Raw genomic sequence first — 19,941 nt, 5'->3', positions numbered from 1 at the left:
AGTTGTATCTAGAATCATAGGACTGGAAGGTACCTTGAGAGGTCATCTAGTCCAGTCCCCTGCACTCATGGCAGGACTAAGTATTATCTAGACCATCCCTGACAGGTGTTTGTCTAACCTACTCTTAAAAATCTCTAATGACAGAGATTCCACAACCTCTGTAGGCAATTTATTCCAGTGCTTAACCATCCTGACAGGAAGTTTTTCCTAATGTCCAACTTAAACCACCCTTGCTGCAATTAAGCCCATTGCTTCTTGTCCTATCCTCAGAAGTTAAGAGCAACAATTTTTCTGCCTCCTCCTTGTAATAGCCTTTTATGTACTTAAACTGTTATGACCCCTCTGTCTTCTCTTTTCAAGACTAAACAAACCTCATAGCTTTATTTTTTTGATCTTCCCTCATAAGTCATGTTTTCTAGACCTTTAAACATTTTTGTTGCTCTTCTCTAGACTTTCTCCAATTTGTCCTCATCTTTCCTGAAATGTGGTGCCCAGAACTGGACACACTACTCCAGTTGAGGCCTAATCAGTGCAGTGTAGAGCGGAAGAATTACTTCTCATGTTTTGCTTACAACACTCCTGCTAATACATCCCAGTTTTTTGTTTTTTTTGGCAACACGGTTACTCTATTGACATATTTAACTGGTATCTAAGCTGTATTCATTACTTATTGCTGATTTTCTTAATCTACTGCTCTATAATTTCTTTTAATGATTAGAACTTCAGTGAGCGTATAGTAGCTTACAAGCCTGTCAGGTGCAATCCTTCCTCTGTTCAAAGGAGACAGTCTGCCCAAATAGTATGAGGAGAAAATTTAACACCCATTTTTTTTCTGCAAGTACATTGTAAACATCCATGAGAACTTGAAATGTCCCATAACACTTCTCACTGTATTTATTGCTAGGAAGTAGTGATACTATGAAATCTGTAGTGACAGTTTGAAGCAGCTTTAAGTGAGAAAATTATACACAATTTCTAATATAGCAATATCTGTTAACACAAAGGGTTTTCTGATTACTTATTTAATGGGGTTAATCAAAATGCTGGTGTAAAGTTTAGTCATGTATAATCTCAAAGTTTTAAAATGTTTAGTGCTTTTGAAAGGGGCTGGTTTGACAGCTGGAGAGCATAACAGCTACCACAGCAGGCTCATCCATGTCCTGGAGGGACCACTTAGTGAAGCAGTAAATATTTCCATGATCAATCAATTTTTGGCATGTCAGAGAAGACAGGCTCCTCTTTCAACTGTTTGTTTTGGGCTAACAGTCATCATCTTGCAACTGGCAGAAGCAGATCTAAGGGTGCTTATAAATAGCTCTACCATTTTTGTAATAGTTTCATAACGTGTAGTTTTTCAACATAGGAAAGTCATATTGTAAGAACAGAGAGGGGCATTTTATTGTTTGGGGGAAGCGAGACTAAGCTGGATATAGTGATACTTCTAGATTTGTATATATTCACTATAACAAAAGCTACTTCATTAAGGGACTGACTCTGCTGCTATTTAAATCAATGGCAGAACTCTCATGCCACAGTGGTATAGTTTCAGATCTTAGTAATTGCCTATGCCACCCTGAACCTTCAGAAAATCTGTGTGGGATGTACACAGGGAAAAAACAGAACATGTTTTGTCTTTGATTTTGTGTAGAGTGACAGTTCAAAACAGAAGTAGCAAGACATTCAGTGGGTGTCAAGTTTGGTGTCAGGAATGATGGTCCAGGGGTGAGGGCTCTAACCTAGGGCTCCATGATCCAGGTTCAGTTCCCTGTTCCACTGCAGTCTTCTGTGTGACCTTAGACCCAGATCCTCAAAGGTATTTAGGCACCTAAAGCCAATTGATTTCAACTGAATTCAAATAAATACCTTTGAAGATTTGGCCCTTAGCGCCTCTCTACTTTGGTTCCCCATGTGTAATTTGAGGATAATAGCACATCTAAAATTGTGAGCTGTTCAGATACTACAGCGAAGGAGGTAATATAAGTATCTTAGATAATTGCTTTATATCAACCAAGTGACAAATGAAACAAATACAAACAGAGGAAAAACACATTTTAATAACCTTATAAAAATACAACCTATAATTAACCTTGCAGTTTGTTGCTGCTTCAGTGTCACATGAGTATCTTTAGAAGTAGTCTTAAATGCTACACTTGTCTATGTCCTGTTTCCAGCAACATGCTTTCTAGCAGTAGTTTGCTGCTGCTCTCAATATAGGGTTGGTACAACCAAGACGATAAATAAACCATCATAAGATCCTGGTCAGCTGTATGAGCAATCTCTTGCACAATCGTTTGTTTAAGTCGTATTTCCTTCTTGTACATTTCAGTGAGCTTCAAAGAAACCTCATCTGAAATGGATTGAACAATTACACACACAATTTCTAATCATATATAAGCAGCTCTGAAAAAGTAATAAATCAGTACTTGTGCTATACTAATCATTTTTTTAAAAATAGCTATTACAGAATACAAGCTTTTATAACTACCCCCTCTTCTTTAGGTAAGACAGCTATCCTGATCTTTACAGTAGTTAACACCACTCCTCTTCATTGCAATATGAAATGCCAAATTTATTGCTCATGTATTGGATATATTTCTACCACACAGATGCTTTTTCAGTATAAAATCCCCCTTTATTTCTACATCAACAGTAGTATCTTAGAACCAGCTATAAAAATGGTACTACTTTAAGCCATTTCTTTAAAGGGACATGTTGGTTTAAAAATGTAAAGGTTTTATAATACTTTGAATAAAAACTCTGCATAAATTTTCTGGATACCTTGATATTTTTGGGCAACTAAACCATAATCTGCATACTATATTAACCCAAATAGTACAAGTGCTTGAGCACCAGGAAGTAATGCTGATCTGTTTAACTAACTAAACTATTTGTGAGTGAAGAATAAATGGTGAAAATAGTTTGAAACTGAAATGTTTGTCTAATGTGCAGGAGTTACTAGTAATGCTGGTAAGGATATTTTTTTAAAACGTATCTGGCTATTGTCACTTGAATTGCTGGACCCAGTAAGTGAACAAAATATTTGTCAATAAGGGCTCAAGCCTCCAATTCCCATGGAATTCAGCCAGAATTGTAGGTAAAATTATTGCAACCACATTTCTTTGGATTTTTTCAATAACCGAGGGTCCAGCAAATCCCCTTTCTCCTGCCAGTCTTCTGGTCAGCAGAAACCAAGACACGAGAATCCCACTATTCTAGGGCAGTGAACTGAGCAGCAGGGGACACACTGCACAAAACAACTACTTCCAATTAATCAGAGAAACAAATCTGTTGCCATCCAGTTCCTGAGATCCAAGAGTTGTAAAACTGCAGTAATGCTGCTTGTCAGACAGACGCACTTGAAGCCTGCTAGGTTTTTTTAGATTGTTAAATAACTGGAAGGGCAGAGAAGGCCTCACCTACACTCTGTTACGAAGTGAATGCTGGAAGGATCTGCATTCCCTATTTTTGGTGGTAGAGAGTGATGAGCCTTCTTCCTCAGTCTGGTCATTCTCTGGATCAGAGCCCTTTTAAAACTCTTCTGTGTCTTACAATTAACTGAGGTGGAACTCCCATCTCCCACCTAAGAATAAACCCAATTCTACAAATTGGACTGTAGAATAGGACTCTCAATGCTTCCAGACCACAGATATTTTTGCTCTTTGTAGGGAGTAGCTATTGCAGCTTTGACACTTCTAGCAGCAGCAGATGCTTGTTTTAACTGGATCTGTCTGTATGTCTTAACACTAATTATAATGTGTGAGTTGCTTTGCAATTTACATGAGCTGTCAGTGGCAATAACCTGTCAGTGGTTCACAAACTTATTTGGCAGACTTCATGCCCCATTGCCACCCTTACTTCTGCCTCCCTTACCAAGGGACTCACAGCTGGAGCCGCTGCCATCTCCAGGTGAGAGATTTTTGTTGGGGGGGCGGGAGGGGAGAGAGGAAGAGCCAGAGCCTGAGCTGCCTCCCAGTGAGGGCGGGGGAAGAGGAGGGGAGAAGGAGAGCCCTGGCGGTGGGGCTCCGTCTAGCCCCTTTATCCCCTCCTCCCAGGTGTGCACAGCCCTTCCGCAGGAGCCCCAGCTGCCTGGGGCTAGCAGCCAGGGCTCTTAAAAAAAAAAAACATCTCACAGCTCACATCTCCCTTGACGCATTCCCACACCACCCTACGGAGGTGCGCCGCATAGTTTGAGAACCACTGCTTTAAGTTAATTACTGCAGTAACTCAGGGGTTCTCAAACTGGGGGTGGGACCCCTCAGGGGGTCACGAGGTTATTACATGGGGGGTCACGAGTGTCAGCCTCCACCCCAAACCCCACTTTGCCTCCAGCATTTATAATGGTGTTAAATATATAAAAATGTGGTTTTAGTTTATAAGGGGGGGGGGGGGAAACGCACTCAAAGGCTTGCTATGTGAAAGGGGTCACCAGTACAAAAGTTTGAGAACCAGTGCAGTAACTTCGCTATTGCTTACTCTGTTAGAAAGACGGACTCTCTCATTACATAAGGCAAAGTTACAATCTTATCTAGATAAAAGTTAACAGGGCATTTTTTTAGTTCTTCTAAATTACTATTTCAATTTCAAATGACATCCAATGTCCTTTAAAATGCTCCTCATTGTGAAATACTAATGGATAACTATAAGTAAACAATATTCTACTTACAGAAGTACGTAGTGGGCCATGTGTGAAAGAGTGGTGTCCCGCAATCTCCATTTTCATAATATGTTTCTAAGTCACAAATTCCTTTAGTAGTTGAACACAGTTTTTCCATTTTCAGTTGTATTTTTGCCTGAGAATGATTAGAGTTTCAAGTTAATAAACATTTGGGACATTTTATGCTACTAAGATCTTACAAATATTAACTATTAATGAAGTTCAAAAATACTTTATGTGACTACCTCAACCAGATTCATGAAATTTCTAATTCACTTTTATGGCTGCAAAAAATAGCTATTAGTGGGACTAATATAGAGATTTCATGTGAGAAACACTTGGTGTTTCAAACATTGCATGTACAGTTTATTTACTTCTATTTTGATCATTTCCCTAGCTTCAGTCCTTTTTTTTAATCCTAAATCCAAGTTTACCACCCAGAAAGTTAGTAAAGCTCTGTCTCAATATTCTTGTTTTTCTTCCTTTATAACGATTTGGTACTGGTGAAAGGGGCTGGGACTGAGGGTGAAAGTTGCTCTTTCCTACAGAACAGGTACCGCACAGGCACTGAAAGTGCAAGCTTCCCTACCAACGTCCCTCAGCCTTAACCTGGTAGAATCACCTCTAGGTATGGAAAAATAGTTCAGTCTCTATGCAATTTCAGTCTTTTACTCCCTCCGAAGACTGCCAATAATTAGGATAGTAAGTGCTAACTGCAGCGTGGGCACTTTTCCATAATAGTAATCTTGAAGGATTAGAAAGGTAGAAGGGAATTAACAATTGTGCATTATCTAAGGTAACACCTGATAGTTCTAACCAATAGGTCTCAAAATCTAACCGTAAATAGAGAATCATCATCCAGTAGGTCTGTTTCTAGTGGGGTTCTGCAGGGATAGGTACTTAATCCTATGCTATGATATGATAACATTTTTATCAATGACCTGGAAGAAAACATAAAATCATCACTGATAAAGTTTGCAGATGACACAAAAATTGGAGATGGGGTACATAATGAAGAGGACAGGTTACTGATTCAGAGCAATCTGGATTGGTTGGTAAACTGGGCATAAGCACACTATGCCTTTTAATACAGCTAAATGTATATACATCTAGGAACAAAGAATGTAGGCCATACTTATAGGATGGGGGAAGAGTGACTGAAAAATATTTGGTGGTTGTAGAGGATAATCAGCTGAACATGAGCTCCCAGTGTGACACTGTGGCCAAAAGAGCTAATGTGATCCTGGGATGACGGGGGAATCTCAAACAGGAGTAGAGAGGTTATTTTATCTCTGTATTTAGCACTGCTGTGACCGCTGCTGGAATACCGTGTCCTGTTCTGATGAACATAATTCAAGATGGATGTTGATAAATTGGAGAGGGTTCAGAGAAGAGCTACAAGAATGATTAGAAAACATGCCTTATAGTGACTGAACTCCTTGAGTCGATCTGTTTATCTTAAAGAGATGGTTAAAGGGTGACTTGATTATAGTCTAAGTGTCTACACAGGAAATAAATATTTAACAAGGGCTCTTCAATCTAACAGAGAAAGGTATAACATGATCCAATGGCTGGAAGCTGAAGCTAGACAACTTCACACTGGAAATAAGGTGTAAAATTGTAATGGTGAGAGTAATTAACCACTGGAACAATTTACCAAGGGTCTGGTGGATTTTCCATCACTGACAATTTTTAAATCAAGATTGTATGTCTTGCTAAAAGATATGCTCTAGGAATTATTTTGGGGATGTTCTATGGCCAGTGTTATACAGGAGGTAGATGATCACAATGGTTCCATCTGGCTTTGAAATCTATGAAACCATTAATAAAATAATTGAGGCTGGTAGCAGCATTTTACAGTAAAGAATTTAGGAGCATCATGGTCATGCTGTAAACTCCTGAATATATGGTACATATGATTACAAACAGTGGAAAATAATGTATGTATATATGCATTGTCTAATCCAACACAAGATGCTTGGACTTTAACTGCTCAACAGGAATGACAACTTATATCAGTGCATTTAATGGGCTAAGTCATGACAGTAACTCAAACTAAGAAACAGAAGCATTACTCTTACTTTCTCCAGAGAACCAAATTTGATGAGGAATCTGGAATATTTTCCTGCTTATACCAATCATTGGAATTTTTTCCAGTTTGCACAGAACTGCTCAATTTAACATCAAACCAATATCATTTTAATAGGCATTTTTCTTTATAGCTAAGGGATATTAGAGTTATTCTAATAAAGAAATAAAATTCAGGTTAAGTTAACAATGAGGTGCATGAAATTATTTCTGCAAAGTGAATAGGTTGTACACTTTTTCTTTTGATTTGTATTACTTTTTCTCTTTTTAATTTAGGTTACTATACCATTCTGAAGGTATGAACTACTATTACAGTAGGAACGTCACTTATCTTCACTTGTATTGGCTATTTCCAAAATTATTGGGGTGACAATTCTTAATAGTGTGTCCACTCATTAAGTAGGTTAGATGATAAATGTCCACTCTGTTCCCTAACGAGATGGGAGCTGTAACACAGAACTGCATTTAGGAAAACTGGAAACTGAATTATGTCCAATCAAACAAAATATAGTTCTTAGGTTGTGTTTACACTGCTATCAGAGGTGTGACTACAACATGTGGACATATGCTAGGTAGCTAAAGTTAGCATGGGTGAGTAATAATGGGAGTTGAAGCTGTAGCTGCATAGGATTGCTGGTCATGTATGTACACAGGGTCCCAGGTGGGCTTGTACAGCCTGTGCAGCTGTGCTTAACTGCTATTGTTACTCGAACTAGATTAAAGTTAGCTTGGGTACGCCTATACGTGCTACAATCACACCTCTAATTGCTGCATAGACATATGCTTATTGATACCACATCATATTAAGTCTGAACTGTTCTATCCTCTTTCTAACTTGATGCTTGTTTTGTTTTGAACACGTTTAGGATGATAAAGAATAGACAATAGGTACAATATTGGCATTGTATTATTTTGCAGATTTTTTTTTTAAATCATACTATGAAAAGGGGAAATAGAGGGGGAGCCAGGAGAGGGATGTAAAATCAACTTTTAAATTTTCAAGTCAATCTAATAAACATAGTACGCAGTACTTGTAATCATGCATATCCAAAGTTAGAGTCATTCTCTGAATGAAAGCCTTATGAAAGTTTATTTTCAGTAAACGTTTAAAATGATTTAGTTAGTGGACAAAAGCACTTGCCAACAATGGCTTCATCAGGTTAGGGAGTATACAGTTTGAAAGATAAACAAATGAACATTACCATGTTTTCCAAGGTCCCAAGCAATTCTGCACAGAACATCTCAAGTTCTTCATTATAGCTTGGAGACAGCTTTCCACAGTCAGATGCAATGTTGTCACATTCTATCTCCAGCTTGTTATCTTTAAATCTAAACAAAAGCATATATTAGTGTAAATACTTGTGCACACCTTTACTCACAGACTGTAGGAATTTAAAGTCTATGCTATCCTCTACACAACTAACAAAAGGCTTGAGCCTACAAGCCCTTTTTCACATGAACAGTACAAAGGAATTGCTGTACAGGATTAGATGAATGGTTTAGCTAGTTCAGTGTTCAGCTGTGGCTAGTACCAAATGGTTCAGAGGAAAGTACAAGAACCCTACATTAGGCAATTAAGGAATAGCCTGTCCACCAGGAAAAGGAAAGTTTCTTCCTAATTCCCATTAGTTACAGGTTGTCTTATGTCCTGAAGCAGGAATTATGTCCCTTCCAAAGTTAGTGGCTTTTTTAAATCTTTACTATTGTAACTCAGGATGTTTTTGTTATTCATGTAAATAGACAATCCCTTTTTTAATCCTGCAAAGCTCTTGACCAAAGTGATATCTTGTAACCTGAGTTGTGTGTCAGAGAAAACTCACCCAAGAAAGGGTTTGTAGGATCAAACCCTAATTTTGTAATTTAGCATTTTAAATATTGAATATTTGTTTATTATTTGTATGTATAAAAACATTTTGCTGCAAATACAGCCCATATGAGGTTATCCAATTTTTACCTTAAACAGCCTTACCTGAATTTGAATCTTTTGATTTTATACAATCACAAAATGCTACTGGTATAGAATATCAAACCTGTCCACTCTGTTGTTTTTTTTGTAAAGCTGCCCAGTCAGGAAAACAAACTAGTTTCACGGTAAAAGTGACCTCTACATTGTCATTATTTGTAAGACCTGTTAATGTACTCACTGTGTGCCAATTTTCAAGTTTACAATTTTGTTTGCAGTAGTAAATCCATTATTATTCAGGGTCTCCCATTTCATCATTAAATTATGCCAGTCTGCTGCGTTATCTTTAATTTTTCTTGCACTGACAGATAAGACAGGTCGTTTTGGAACAACAGCAGCAGGACTCTTTGCTGCTTTAAAAAAAAAAGAGAGAAAATGCAAACCCTTACAAATCTACAATAGCAAATCAATGCACTGTTTTATTTTGTCATTATAGTTGTATGTGGCTGCATGCAGTATATTCCTCAATGTTCTGTTCCTGAATGTTGACTCAGTAAAATGTAGTTTACGTTCATCCTACTAACTTTAATCATAAATCAAGTTTCTAGCCTGTCAGCCTTTCACCATCAGTGTAAAATAACCACATTCTTAGGGTACTGAAAAAAATAAACTGCATACTGAGGTATTCCATTAGAACACCTAACTAATGATGTAAAACCACTAATAAGCAATCCTATAATATTTTGCCAATACAAGTAATGGCTGTATTTTCTGAAGTCAAATTTTAATGTAGCACTTCTTGGCTAGTCACTAACTCTGTTAGGGCCGAGTCCTTTTCACCTTGTGGTCTCTATCATTAATATTTCAGCAGGTTTGCCCAGGGCAGGAAGTGTGAAATCCTGGCACTACTGCAGGCAATAGGAGTTTTGCCATTGACTTCAATAGGGCCAAAATGTCACCTTAGATTTTTACAGGATTTTAATGACAATGCAAGGCTTTAATCTTGCAAAAAATGTATGTACATGATTAATTTTACACAGGTGAGCCTCAATGGAACATTGATTCAGTGGGACTACTCAGCTATGTAGTTACGCATATCTGCAATCATTGCAGATTCAGATGACAACCTAATTTCTGTCCTCAACTTTACTGTTCATCACATCAACAGTTTCTGGATAATACAAAGCGAGCTAAGATTTCAGAGGTATTGCCGCTAGGAATAATACTGTTATTTATAAACATACACTGAGTGTGACTGTACATACAATTGATGCTAATTCTCTACACCGCTAAATTACTTTTCATCAGAGGATCTCAAAGTGCTTCACGAACATTAAACTAACAACCCTGGCACTTTACTAACACTCATTAATGCTAATTTGTTAAATCACAGTATTAACAGGCAAGGAAGTGAAGGGCGGTAAGTAAGAAACATTTGGGAAGACTCCGGGGTTTCCGTGTGGTTAGACACCGGGCCGCCCGCTGACCGTTACGCACGGGAGGGGTCCCGCCGCCTTGGCTTCACGGTGCTGCGCAGGCTGACGGTCCCGCGGGATCGAGGCCCCACAGCCGCAGCCCGCGTTGGTCGATTTCCTTCGCGTTTGGAAATGTAACGATAATAACGGGATAGAACTAACGAAATGCGCGCGCAGCCCGGCTCACGTGCCCTCGGAGGGAAAACGGGGGGCGGGAGGGGCAGAACGGGGTCTACCATGAAGGCAGCGCCCCTGGGCGACCAGGGCAACCCCCCTCCGCGCGCACGCGGCCGGCACCCGACCCCAGGCTGGAGACAGACACCCCCTCCCCCCATGCGCCCCGGGGGCCGCGGGCCTCGCTCACCCGCCATGGCCCGAGCCCCGCCGTGATAGGCCCCCCGGCCGGGCCGCGCCCCGCCTTCCCCCGGAAGTGCGCTCACGTCCGGCCCCCCCCCGCCGGCGCAGCAGCCGTCGCTCAGCCGTGCCCGGCCCAGCGGCTTAGTCTTCCCTCGCCCGGGGCCTCGGCGGGGCAGCCCCTGCCCGCCCGCGAGACATGAGGGGCCCGGCCCCTTGCTGAGGTGAGTTAGGCAGCTGCCGCTCTGGGCTCCTCCTCACGCCTCCGCCCTTTTTCTCCATCAACCCTTCCCCCACCCGCCCCTTTTCCTCTCCCCCCGCGTCTCCCCTGCCCCCTGCTGCTCTGTGGCTGGGGCTCCAGCAGAGGCTGAAATAGGGAAACTGCCCCCCCCCAGTTCCCCCCTCTGCTGTTGGAAACCGGTGGGGATCGTTCGCCCCTCGGCGAGGCTGTGGGTACTTGCACCCGCTTTAAACTCCGCTTCCCTCGGTGAGCAAAGGGGCTGGAGGTGCATGGTAGCCCCGCTTCGTTTCATCCTTCGGCAGCCCCGTGAAGCAGCCGCTGCTGCTGCTGAGCTCTGCTGTTTGCTGCCTGTTGAATTCTCCCCATGGGGAATGTGTTGCGCATGACCAGTACCGGTGTTTTGTTCTTGATTCGGTTAATCTGGCCAACTAGCCTGTAAACACTGTAAAACCTGGGGTGGCGTTAGAAGGATGTAGGCAGCCTAGTTGTAACAGTGATATTAGAGAGACAAGCTGGGGAAGGTAATGCCAACAGAAGTTGGTCCAGTAAAGATATTACTTCGCCTACCTGGCTCTCTAATTACAAAGATGTGCAGCTTCACGCTCCCCATCCCAGTTTTTATTTCTTCAGAGGGTGGAGTAGGAAATTTATTTTTAACTTGAGAATTAAATAACAAAGAAAATGAAACAAACTTTCTAACCAAATTTCTCTGTGGTGTCTCTTAAAACAGTTTGCAGGGTGTGGGGATGGAGGCAGGACAGAGAATGTCAGGCTATTTAATAATAGTTTAAAATGTGCTGACTTGTGCTTATTTTTATGAATAAGAAATTTAGTTAGTTAATAAAGTCTCGTAACATGGTTGCGACATCAGCACAATAAGGTTGCTGCTGCTGCAGTTGAAGCCACAAATTCGGAAGTTATTTTAAGCTAAACTGCAAATAAACTTTGTGTGCCCACTTTCATAAGTGTAGTTCCCAGTTCTTAGGTCACATGAATGCTTTTAAGTAACATTTGTTACTTTCCTTAGTGCCTCTGTAAACAGATTGTGGGGGAAAACTATTGCAATTTGACATGGGCTAGAGGATTAGAGTGGACAATATGAGCTATAGGTAATTTAATATTTTAACTATGGAAGCTTAGTTTTTGTTCAGTTGCTGTCATATATGCAACACGATAACATTGCAATGTTTTTAAAGTTGCTAGTGTTTTGGTAAACACCTTAGAAATGAATAATCATGAAAAATAATGATATTGCAAACTAATGCCATGATCCTGCAACCTCTTATGCATGTGCTTACCTTTTAAGCTCATGAGTAATTCCACTGAGTTCAGTAAGACTACTGACATAAGAAAAGTTAAGCATTCTGTAAGTTTCTGTAGGATTGGAACCTAAATACACTGTGGAAGTGTCCGAAGATGGGGACTGTTAATCATACTTGTGATTTGTTTGACTCCTTCCAATACTCTCAGTATCAGTCTTGCAAATGTGAGAGTTCATTTGTTTAAGATTAAAATAATCTTGAATAGTTTGAATTTTTAGTTTTTCAGTTTATTAATAATTTTTGAATCAATTGAAAGGATGGTGATGTAGTTATTTGTGCAACAGGACAGTATTTCTAGGCTTTCATGCTTTTTGAATCTCTCTATCTTTGTGTCAGGTGGTGAATATGCATTGCCTGTGGGGGTACAAGGTGAACTACTCTAAAAGTTCTTGACAGTGAGCATTTTGTATTGTATAAAAATATATTTACACATTATTTGGATTTATAACTCTCAAGCCAAACATAAATAAAAATCTTAGTAACATCTTTATATATTAATTTTGTCTAAATCTGGGCTTCCACTAGCTCTTTAAATACACACAACAATGGAAAGTTTGCAACCTTTCTGATATTTTCTCACGCGACATGTTTTAAACCATTGACAGTATCCTGGTGCTAGAACTGTAAGATTTTTTGAAGACTACATTTTAAATGGGATGTAAACTACTGATTAATTAAAAAAAAAAAAAAAAGTAGGTGCCCAATCTGAAAATCTCATAATTAGAGCATAGGGGGCACAAGTTGAGTTGCCCCTTAAATAAATTGGAAAACTATTTTATTGCCATTTATATTCTTGTAGTGCACAGAGGCCCCAACTGAGGTTAGGGCCCATTGTACTAGGTGCTGTGCATATACATAATAAGAGATGTTCCCGGTCCTAAAGAACTTAAATCTAAATAGACAAAACAAAGGGTGAGAAAGGGGAAATATTATTGTACAGACAGGGAACTGAGAGATGCAATAATTTCCTTGAGGTCACACAAGTCTGTGGCAGAGCATGGAATTGAACCCTCATCTCCTGATTCCCAGTCTTGTCCCTTAATTACAAGACCATCTTCCTTTTCGCTGTTTCACAGCTGTTGAGCCATAGTCCCCATTATTGAGACTAGAGAAGGTGGTAGTAGTAGAGAAGTAACAGAGAGGCTGGCTGTGGCTTTTGTGGATTGAAGGAGCATCTTTTCTTTAAGGGGGTGTGGAATGCATCATAAGTAAAGCTAAGTAAAGCTAAGATTTAGTCATGGTATTTTTAGTAAAAGTCATGGACAGGTCACGGGCAGTACTGAAAAATTCACGGGCTGTGTCCTGTCCATGACTTGTACTATATACTCCGACTAAATCTTGGGTGCTCTGACGGGCAGAGGCATGTGGTGGCCTGAGACTGCCCTAGCAGCAGCCGGTGCGGCTGGCCCTGTGGTCAGTGGCACCATTGTGTTTAAGAACCTACAAAAACAAAAAATATTTTCATTGTTTAAAAAAAAAAAAGAGGACTCTTCAGTTTTGGAGTACCTCAAAGTCTGGTAGTACCTCAAAGTGAAGCTGAACTGTGTAACTACTAGAAAATGAAACTGCCTAAACTGTTTTTAATTGTGCAAGCCAAATGTAGCACAAAGAGTCAAAAGTAGATTTGTTTTTCTGATAACTGTTAGTTTTAACCGTCTTGGGTTGAGGTAGGAATTCATGTAAAGGACTAAGGATGAGACTTCTAATCTGATATCGTCCTCTGTAAATTAAGCCACCACTATCCTCCAGCTCAAAAACAAATAAACATACACCATTAAAACACACAAAACCCATCCCTGGTAGTCATGTATCCCGAAATTCTTCTAGTCCTGGCTTTGCCATTTACTTGTTGTATGGTCCAGAACAATTAATTTAGGCACTGCTCATGCTAACTGTTCCAAGCAGGTGTACCCTTGTGTCCATGCAGATGGTCCAGGGGTCTTCCCAGGTGGGACAGCTTGCAGGATCAAGGCCACTTTCAGATTCTCCATCTATAAAGTGAGGGGGAAATAATATTCAAATACCCTCACAAGGGTATTGTAAGATGATAAACTAAACCTCACAAGCACAAACACTGCAGCTGTACTTTTTATAAACACTTTTTAAATTATAAAATGACTTGTGTTGGAGAAAGTCAAAATGAATTCTCAGAAGTTCTGTCGTAAGACATAGTGCCTGATCCAATCCTCACTTTCAAGAATAGTTTCACTGGAGTCAGTGGGAAAACTCATATGAGCAGTTTGTCACAAAGGCCCAATATTCTCTGATAAAGTGTTGTTTAATATTTGAATATATGAGAGAGTCTCTGGAGACTTTTATAGTGTTTTAAAGTAAGATAATTTTTTTTCATATGACATCACTGGGTGCGTATGGCCCTATTCAAACTATAACAATGTGCAAGGCGAAATCCTGACTCCATTGATGTCAGTGGTAAAATGCCATTGTCTTAAGTGGGGCCTGCGTTTCACTCACAGTTCTTATCTCAAGGAGACTTTGATTAAGGTAGATGGGTAAACTAGTAAAAATCCCATGGTAGGATGGGAATACAGCAGTTGGAGGGGGAAGAGATGTTGCTTTATAGGTTGTGTGACAGGCTTGGTCACAGAGACCTCCTTGGGACTGTCACCTGATGTGCTGAAACTATCTCTGAGCTCGTTTTCCCTGTCAGCTTGGGACTCCAGAACCCTGCCTTGTTGAGCCAGACATGCTAGTCTGCTGCAACACAGACCCAGGTCTGAACCATGCCCCCAAAGCTACAGGCTTTAACTGAAAACCACTCAGCAGGTCACCTATCTCCAGTACCCAGACACCCAGCTCCCAATGGGATCCAAACCCCAAATAAATGTGTTTTACTCTGTATAAAGCTTTTACAGGGTAAACTCTTAAATTGTCCACTCTCTATAATACTGATAGAGAGAGATGCACAGCTGTTTGCTCCCCAGGTATTAATCACTTACTCTGGGTTTAATAATAAACAAAAGTGATTTTATTAAGTATAAAAAGTAGGATTTAAGTGATTTCAAGAAATAACAGACAGAACAAAGTGAGTTACCAAGCAAAATAAAACAAAACATGCAAGTCTAAGCCTAATACATTAAGAAACTAAATACAGGTAAATCTCACGCTGAATGTTCCAATAAGTTTCTTTCACAGACTAGACTCCTTCTTAGTCTGGGACCAATCCTTTCCCCTGGTACAGTTCTTGTTAGTTCCAGCCCACGTGATAACTAGGAGATTCTCATGACTGCAGCCCCCTTTGTTCTGTTCCACCCCCTTTTTATAGCTTTGGCACAAGGCAGGAATCCTTTCTTTCTCTGGGTTCACACCCTTCCTTCTAAATGGAAAGGCACTATGTTTAAGATGGATTCCAGTATCATGTGACATGTTCACATGGCCTCCATGTCCACAAGAAGGCTTGCAGGTAAATAAACCGTCTACAACCAATTGTCATAGTAAATGGGAGCCATCAAGATTCTAAGCCGGGGTCAGCAATCTTTCAGAAATGGTGTGCCGAGTCTTCATTTATTCACTCTAATTTAAGGTTTCGAGTGCCGGTAATACATTTTAACGTTTTTAGAAGGTCTCTTTCTCTAAGTCCATAATATATAACTAAACTATTGTTGTATGTAAAGTAAATAAGGTTTTAAAAATGTTTAAGAAACTTCATTTAAAATTAAATTAAAATGCAGAGCCCCCCCGAACCAGTGGCCAGGACGTCCGGGCAATGTGAGTGCCACTGAAAATCAGCTCGTGTGCCGCCTCCGGCACATGTGCCATAGGTTGCCTACCCTGTTCTAAGCCATCATTAATGGCCCCCACTTCACATAATTACAATAGGACCTCAGAGTAATACTTCATATTTCTAGTTTCAGATACAAGAATGATACATACATACAAATAGGATGAACACACTCAATAGATTATAAGTTTTGTAAAGATACCTTACAAAAGATCTTTTGCATGAAGCATAATCCAGTTACATTATATTCACACTCATTAGCATATTTCCATAAAACATATGGAGTGCAACATCACAGGTTGCATAAACTGTTTTCCTGCATCTTGTTTCTTTTAATAGATTTTTGTTTTTAATCATATTTTAAATAATAGTTGGCCTTGAGCTATAAGGGTGAAATGGAGAATTAGCGGTGGAAATCAAGCCAAAAAAGTGAATTTTGTAAGAGTAAGTGTTTCAGGGTCCAAAGATAGCACACTGAATTCTGTTGGGAAAATAACAAAATAAATTGAGACATCAAACTCATTCGTAGTAATGGAGATGTTAAAATGGTGATGGGTATTTTTTTTTAAAATCAGTTTATATAGCACTGTAATGTGCATGGTGCTTCCCAACAGTGTGCCAAACAAATAACTTTTCTTTTCCTCAGAAAACATACAGTCCAGGCACAATTGGCTACAAACTGTACATGTGCATGGTCACTATAGCTAGAATGTTTCACACAATAGTTGAGGTTTTAGACATTTTGAGCATTTTTTTTTTTAAATTCTTTAAGCTTCAGAGTTGTGTTTTTGGAATCATATAGCAGCCTTTCTTCTCCCCAGAAATAAAGAATTCCTAGCCTAAAAAGCTGCAAATATTTTTGGCTGGATCAAAACTGTCTTAATAATCAAAATACCCTCTGGTATAATGAGGTTTGAAACTGGAAGACTTCTGTTCTTTCCTGTCTTTCAAAGTCATCCATGAGGAGACTAGCTGCTGCAAATAATAATAATAAAAAGACTTCTATCAAGGCTGTGATCCTGTAAGCAGAGTGGCTTCAGTTTTTAATTGCATCATATAATATCTTGGCATACCACATGAATGAGGAGACTGTTTCAGAAAGCAACTGAGACAGTTAATAAGAGGCACCAGCCGACCAAGCACATGCTTGGGGCGGCACCTTGGGGCGGGGTGGGGCGGCGCTCCGTTTTTTTTTTCTTGGTTCGTCGGGGCAGCGCTGAAGGGGTTTTTTGTTTTGTTTCGGCGGCGCGCCGCTCGGGAGGGGCGGGGGCTTGGGGAGGCGCGCCGCTCGGGAGGGGCGGGGGCTTCGGGCGGTGCGCCGCTCGGGGGGTGGGGTTTTCAGCCGTGCTGGGGGGGGTTCGGTGGCGTGGTGCTCATGGGGGGGGCGATACGGCGGGGCGGCGCTCTTCTTTTTTGCTTGGGGCAGCAAAAAAGTTAGAGCTGGCCCTGAAGTTAGTACAGTAAGATCATCATACACTCAAACTCCAAGGGAAGCAAACTATGGCTTTCTTTTCCTTTATTCCTGAGAAGATACCACATTCTCTCCTAAACATTCTATAAACTTCTTGTTTCAGCATGAAATTGGCAAATTAACCATAACAGGAAACTCTTGTGTACACTTTTTTTTTTTAACTGCTTTCCCTGTCACTTATTTAAATGAAATAACTAAACAAATCTCTGGATGTGCCTGTCAAATTGGGAGTCTCCTCACTTTTTCGATTGCCCCTATTGTTCCCACAAATTATCTTGCTAATATATGTTCTTGTATTTACTTGCTAAATATGAAGACAATTTAAATATATACCTAATATAATTGTAGTCCTGTGGTGGGATTAAGGAATTAGATATAGATGCCATTTAGTATAAAAGTCAGAGGACACAAGCTTGCAGTGTCCTATGTTGTTCTTATAATTCAGGGAAGCTGAGAACTCTGTGCTTTTAGGATTGAGCCCAGTGTTTTATAGGAGTCTTTCTCCTGCATGTACTTGCATGTTTTGTTTTGTGCCATGCAGTGAGCACTGAGTTCTTTTAATTTTATGCTAATCTGATTTTACTCTTTCAGTAACCAAATAGGAATGAATTGTACCAGTCAGTTGATGCTTTTCCCTCTCTTTTGAGAGTGGAATGCTGCATTTGGGCTCAGTCTGGGCAGAGCTGTGCTGGTCAAGATTGGAGAGAAAATTGCTTATCAACTGTTGGGTAATTACAATGTACACCATTTGGTGCTGATGGTAATATTGGCTCAATTTGAGCGGAAATGTTCAGTTTCTTGCTGTAGAATGACTTGTTCTACTAAGTGACTTTTTTCGTTTAATTGGTTGCTGTTTGTACCAAACTACAGCTATTCTGTTAGCTCATTTGGAAAGAATACATTTTAACTAAAGGTGTTTGTTGTTTTTCAGGTTTCCTTAGTGTGAAGTAAATGTGTTTATGCCAGCCTGTAAACTGCTGAAACTAACCCTTACCATGGCATCTGCAGCTCTGCCAGTTACGTTTAAGGAGTTTTGCCCCCTGTACTATCTCCTCAATGCCATTCCTACGAAGGTCCAAAAGGGATTTCGCTCCATTGTGGTGTACCTCACAGCACTTGATACCAGTGGGGACTACATTGCTGTGGGCAGTAGCATTGGAATGCTCTATCTGTACTGCAGACATTTAAACCAGATGAAAAAATACAATTTTGAGGTAAAAATTAACTTTTTGTGCCTGGCTTTATCATCAGAAGTTTTTCAATACTTCTTTAGCTATTGGCGGCAAATTAGCGGTTACAGGAAACGTCTTTAATTTTGCAATTTTCTTTTTCTTGTTTCAACAGGGGAAGACTGAATCTATTACTGCTGTAAAGTTGTTGAGCTGCTTTGATGATCTTGTTGCTGTTGGTACAGTTTCAGGCCGGGTTGCAATTTTTCAACTTGTCTCTTTGTTACCTGGAAGAAACAAACAAGTAAATGTTAAATTTGGTTACAACTTCTTTGATGTTAAGTATGATCTTCTTTGACTATATGTCAGTGTGGCTCTCATGTCGTATGCGTATGCTCAGAGTCATTTGTCTAGCAGTGTCCATCAGGCCTGCTCAGGCTATCTGTGCCGCCTCATGCTACCATGTGAGGAAGTAAAGGGTGGGATGGTGGAAGCTCTTCCTCAGTTCCCTCTTATCACTGGTGGCAGTGAGATGTAATCTGGACTGTGTACAACATCACCTGCTTTTGATTTCCAGAATTCTTCTCTGGTGAAGAAATGTCATGTTTATTTTGACTTTTCATTAATTTCTTCACTTGATGTTTGTTTGTTTGTTTGTTGTCCCTCACCCCCAAAAGGGAAAAGAAACTGTTAGGACAGATTAGGGGAGCAGAGTGAGGTGCTTCAGGCTAACTGCTAGTTGTGGTGGATTCAAAATCCACTGGGTTCAAACCATTTCTTGTGATGGGCTAATACTCATCACAGATGAACATAGCAGATGCCTGTTCTGTTTTGGGGAAGCAGACATCCCCAAGAAATATGCTGTCTGCCACTTCTCATCCCACACCAGAAATCCCAAGATGTAAGACTCTTCGAGAAACCTATGAGGGTAGCTTCCGATCCAGGAGTAGACATTATCTTCGAGCATTCTGGCTCTTCAATATTCTATTAACAAGGCCAGATCTTTCAGACTGTCCCCAAGTCTATTTGTGGCTATAGCTAGCCAGTATAAATGTCAGGCTATTTTATCCCAAAGACTTAAATTGTGTTACCCATTTTGAATCTTGTTGTGCGGTCAGCTGACTGATGTGACCTTCTCTTCAGGAGAGCCCAAGCAGCATCCTCAGCATGCTTTTGCAACATACCAATATCCAAAAGCTGCTATGTGGTGCAACCTGTTTAGGTCTGTGTCAAGCATTGTGCACAGGATTTGGCTGCCAAATCAGACTCAAAGTTTAGCGGGGGCTGTACTTTACTCTCTGTTTGACTAATGCAGCTGATAAGAGGATACTGCTTGCCGGATCCACACTGACACACAAACCAAGAAAAATGGTTGGTTACCCTACAGTAAGGTGTGGTTCTTCATGCTGATGTTAATGTAGATTCCACAACTCACCCTCCATCCCCGGTTTTGGAGTAATCCGTTAACAAAGTCTTCATTTTGCAAGGGAACTGAAAGAGAGTTGTGGCCGCTTCACTCTTTATG

The 19,941-nt window shown here is 40.2% G+C and overlaps 2 protein-coding genes across 12 annotated transcripts in view; one reads left to right on the top strand and one right to left on the bottom strand.

Moving 5' to 3' along the window:
• Window positions 1-1,918: 1,918 nt before the first annotated feature.
• LOC123368190 (cyclin dependent kinase 2 interacting protein) lies at window positions 1,919-10,534 on the bottom strand. 6 transcript variants are annotated; one of them, XM_045012764.1, is made up of 5 exons: window positions 10,143-10,374; window positions 8,887-9,058; window positions 7,945-8,071; window positions 4,664-4,790; window positions 1,919-2,347 (listed from the first exon to the last, which is right to left on the bottom strand). In XM_045012764.1, exons 1-5 carry the CDS (start codon window positions 10,357-10,359, stop codon window positions 2,145-2,147), a joined length of 846 nt encoding a protein of 281 aa, XP_044868699.1. In that variant the 5' UTR covers window positions 10,360-10,374; the 3' UTR covers window positions 1,919-2,144. The 6 variants fall into 6 exon arrangements, with proteins under 6 accessions (XP_044868699.1, XP_044868700.1, XP_044868701.1 ...); XM_045012765.1 differs by having other exon boundaries at window positions 1,922-2,347; window positions 8,887-9,055; XM_045012766.1 differs by lacking the exon at window positions 10,143-10,374 and adding an exon at window positions 10,485-10,531 and having other exon boundaries at window positions 1,928-2,347.
• Window positions 10,535-10,569: 35 nt separating this feature from the next.
• TECPR2 (tectonin beta-propeller repeat containing 2) overlaps window positions 10,570-19,941 on the top strand; it is a 74,908-nt gene continuing 65,536 nt past the window's right edge. For 4 of the 6 annotated variants that reach the window (XM_045012760.1, XM_045012759.1, XM_045012758.1 and 1 more), the window contains exons 1-2: window positions 18,179-18,461; window positions 18,592-18,720. In XM_045012760.1, coding sequence (XP_044868695.1) covers window positions 18,207-18,461; window positions 18,592-18,720 — 384 coding nt within the window. In that variant the 5' untranslated portion in view covers window positions 18,179-18,206. Of the gene's footprint in view, window positions 10,699-18,178; window positions 18,462-18,591; window positions 18,721-19,941 lie in introns of those variants that run through there. The other 2 variants (XM_045012761.1, XM_045012756.1) reach the window with 1 other exon arrangement.

The sequence above is a fragment of the Mauremys mutica genome, chromosome 4, assembly GCF_020497125.1.
Source record: "Mauremys mutica isolate MM-2020 ecotype Southern chromosome 4, ASM2049712v1, whole genome shotgun sequence".
Classification (NCBI taxonomy): domain Eukaryota; kingdom Metazoa; phylum Chordata; order Testudines; family Geoemydidae; genus Mauremys; species Mauremys mutica.
The sequence above is the reverse complement of the archived record's forward strand: the minus strand, read 5'-3'. Positions and strand labels throughout refer to the sequence as shown.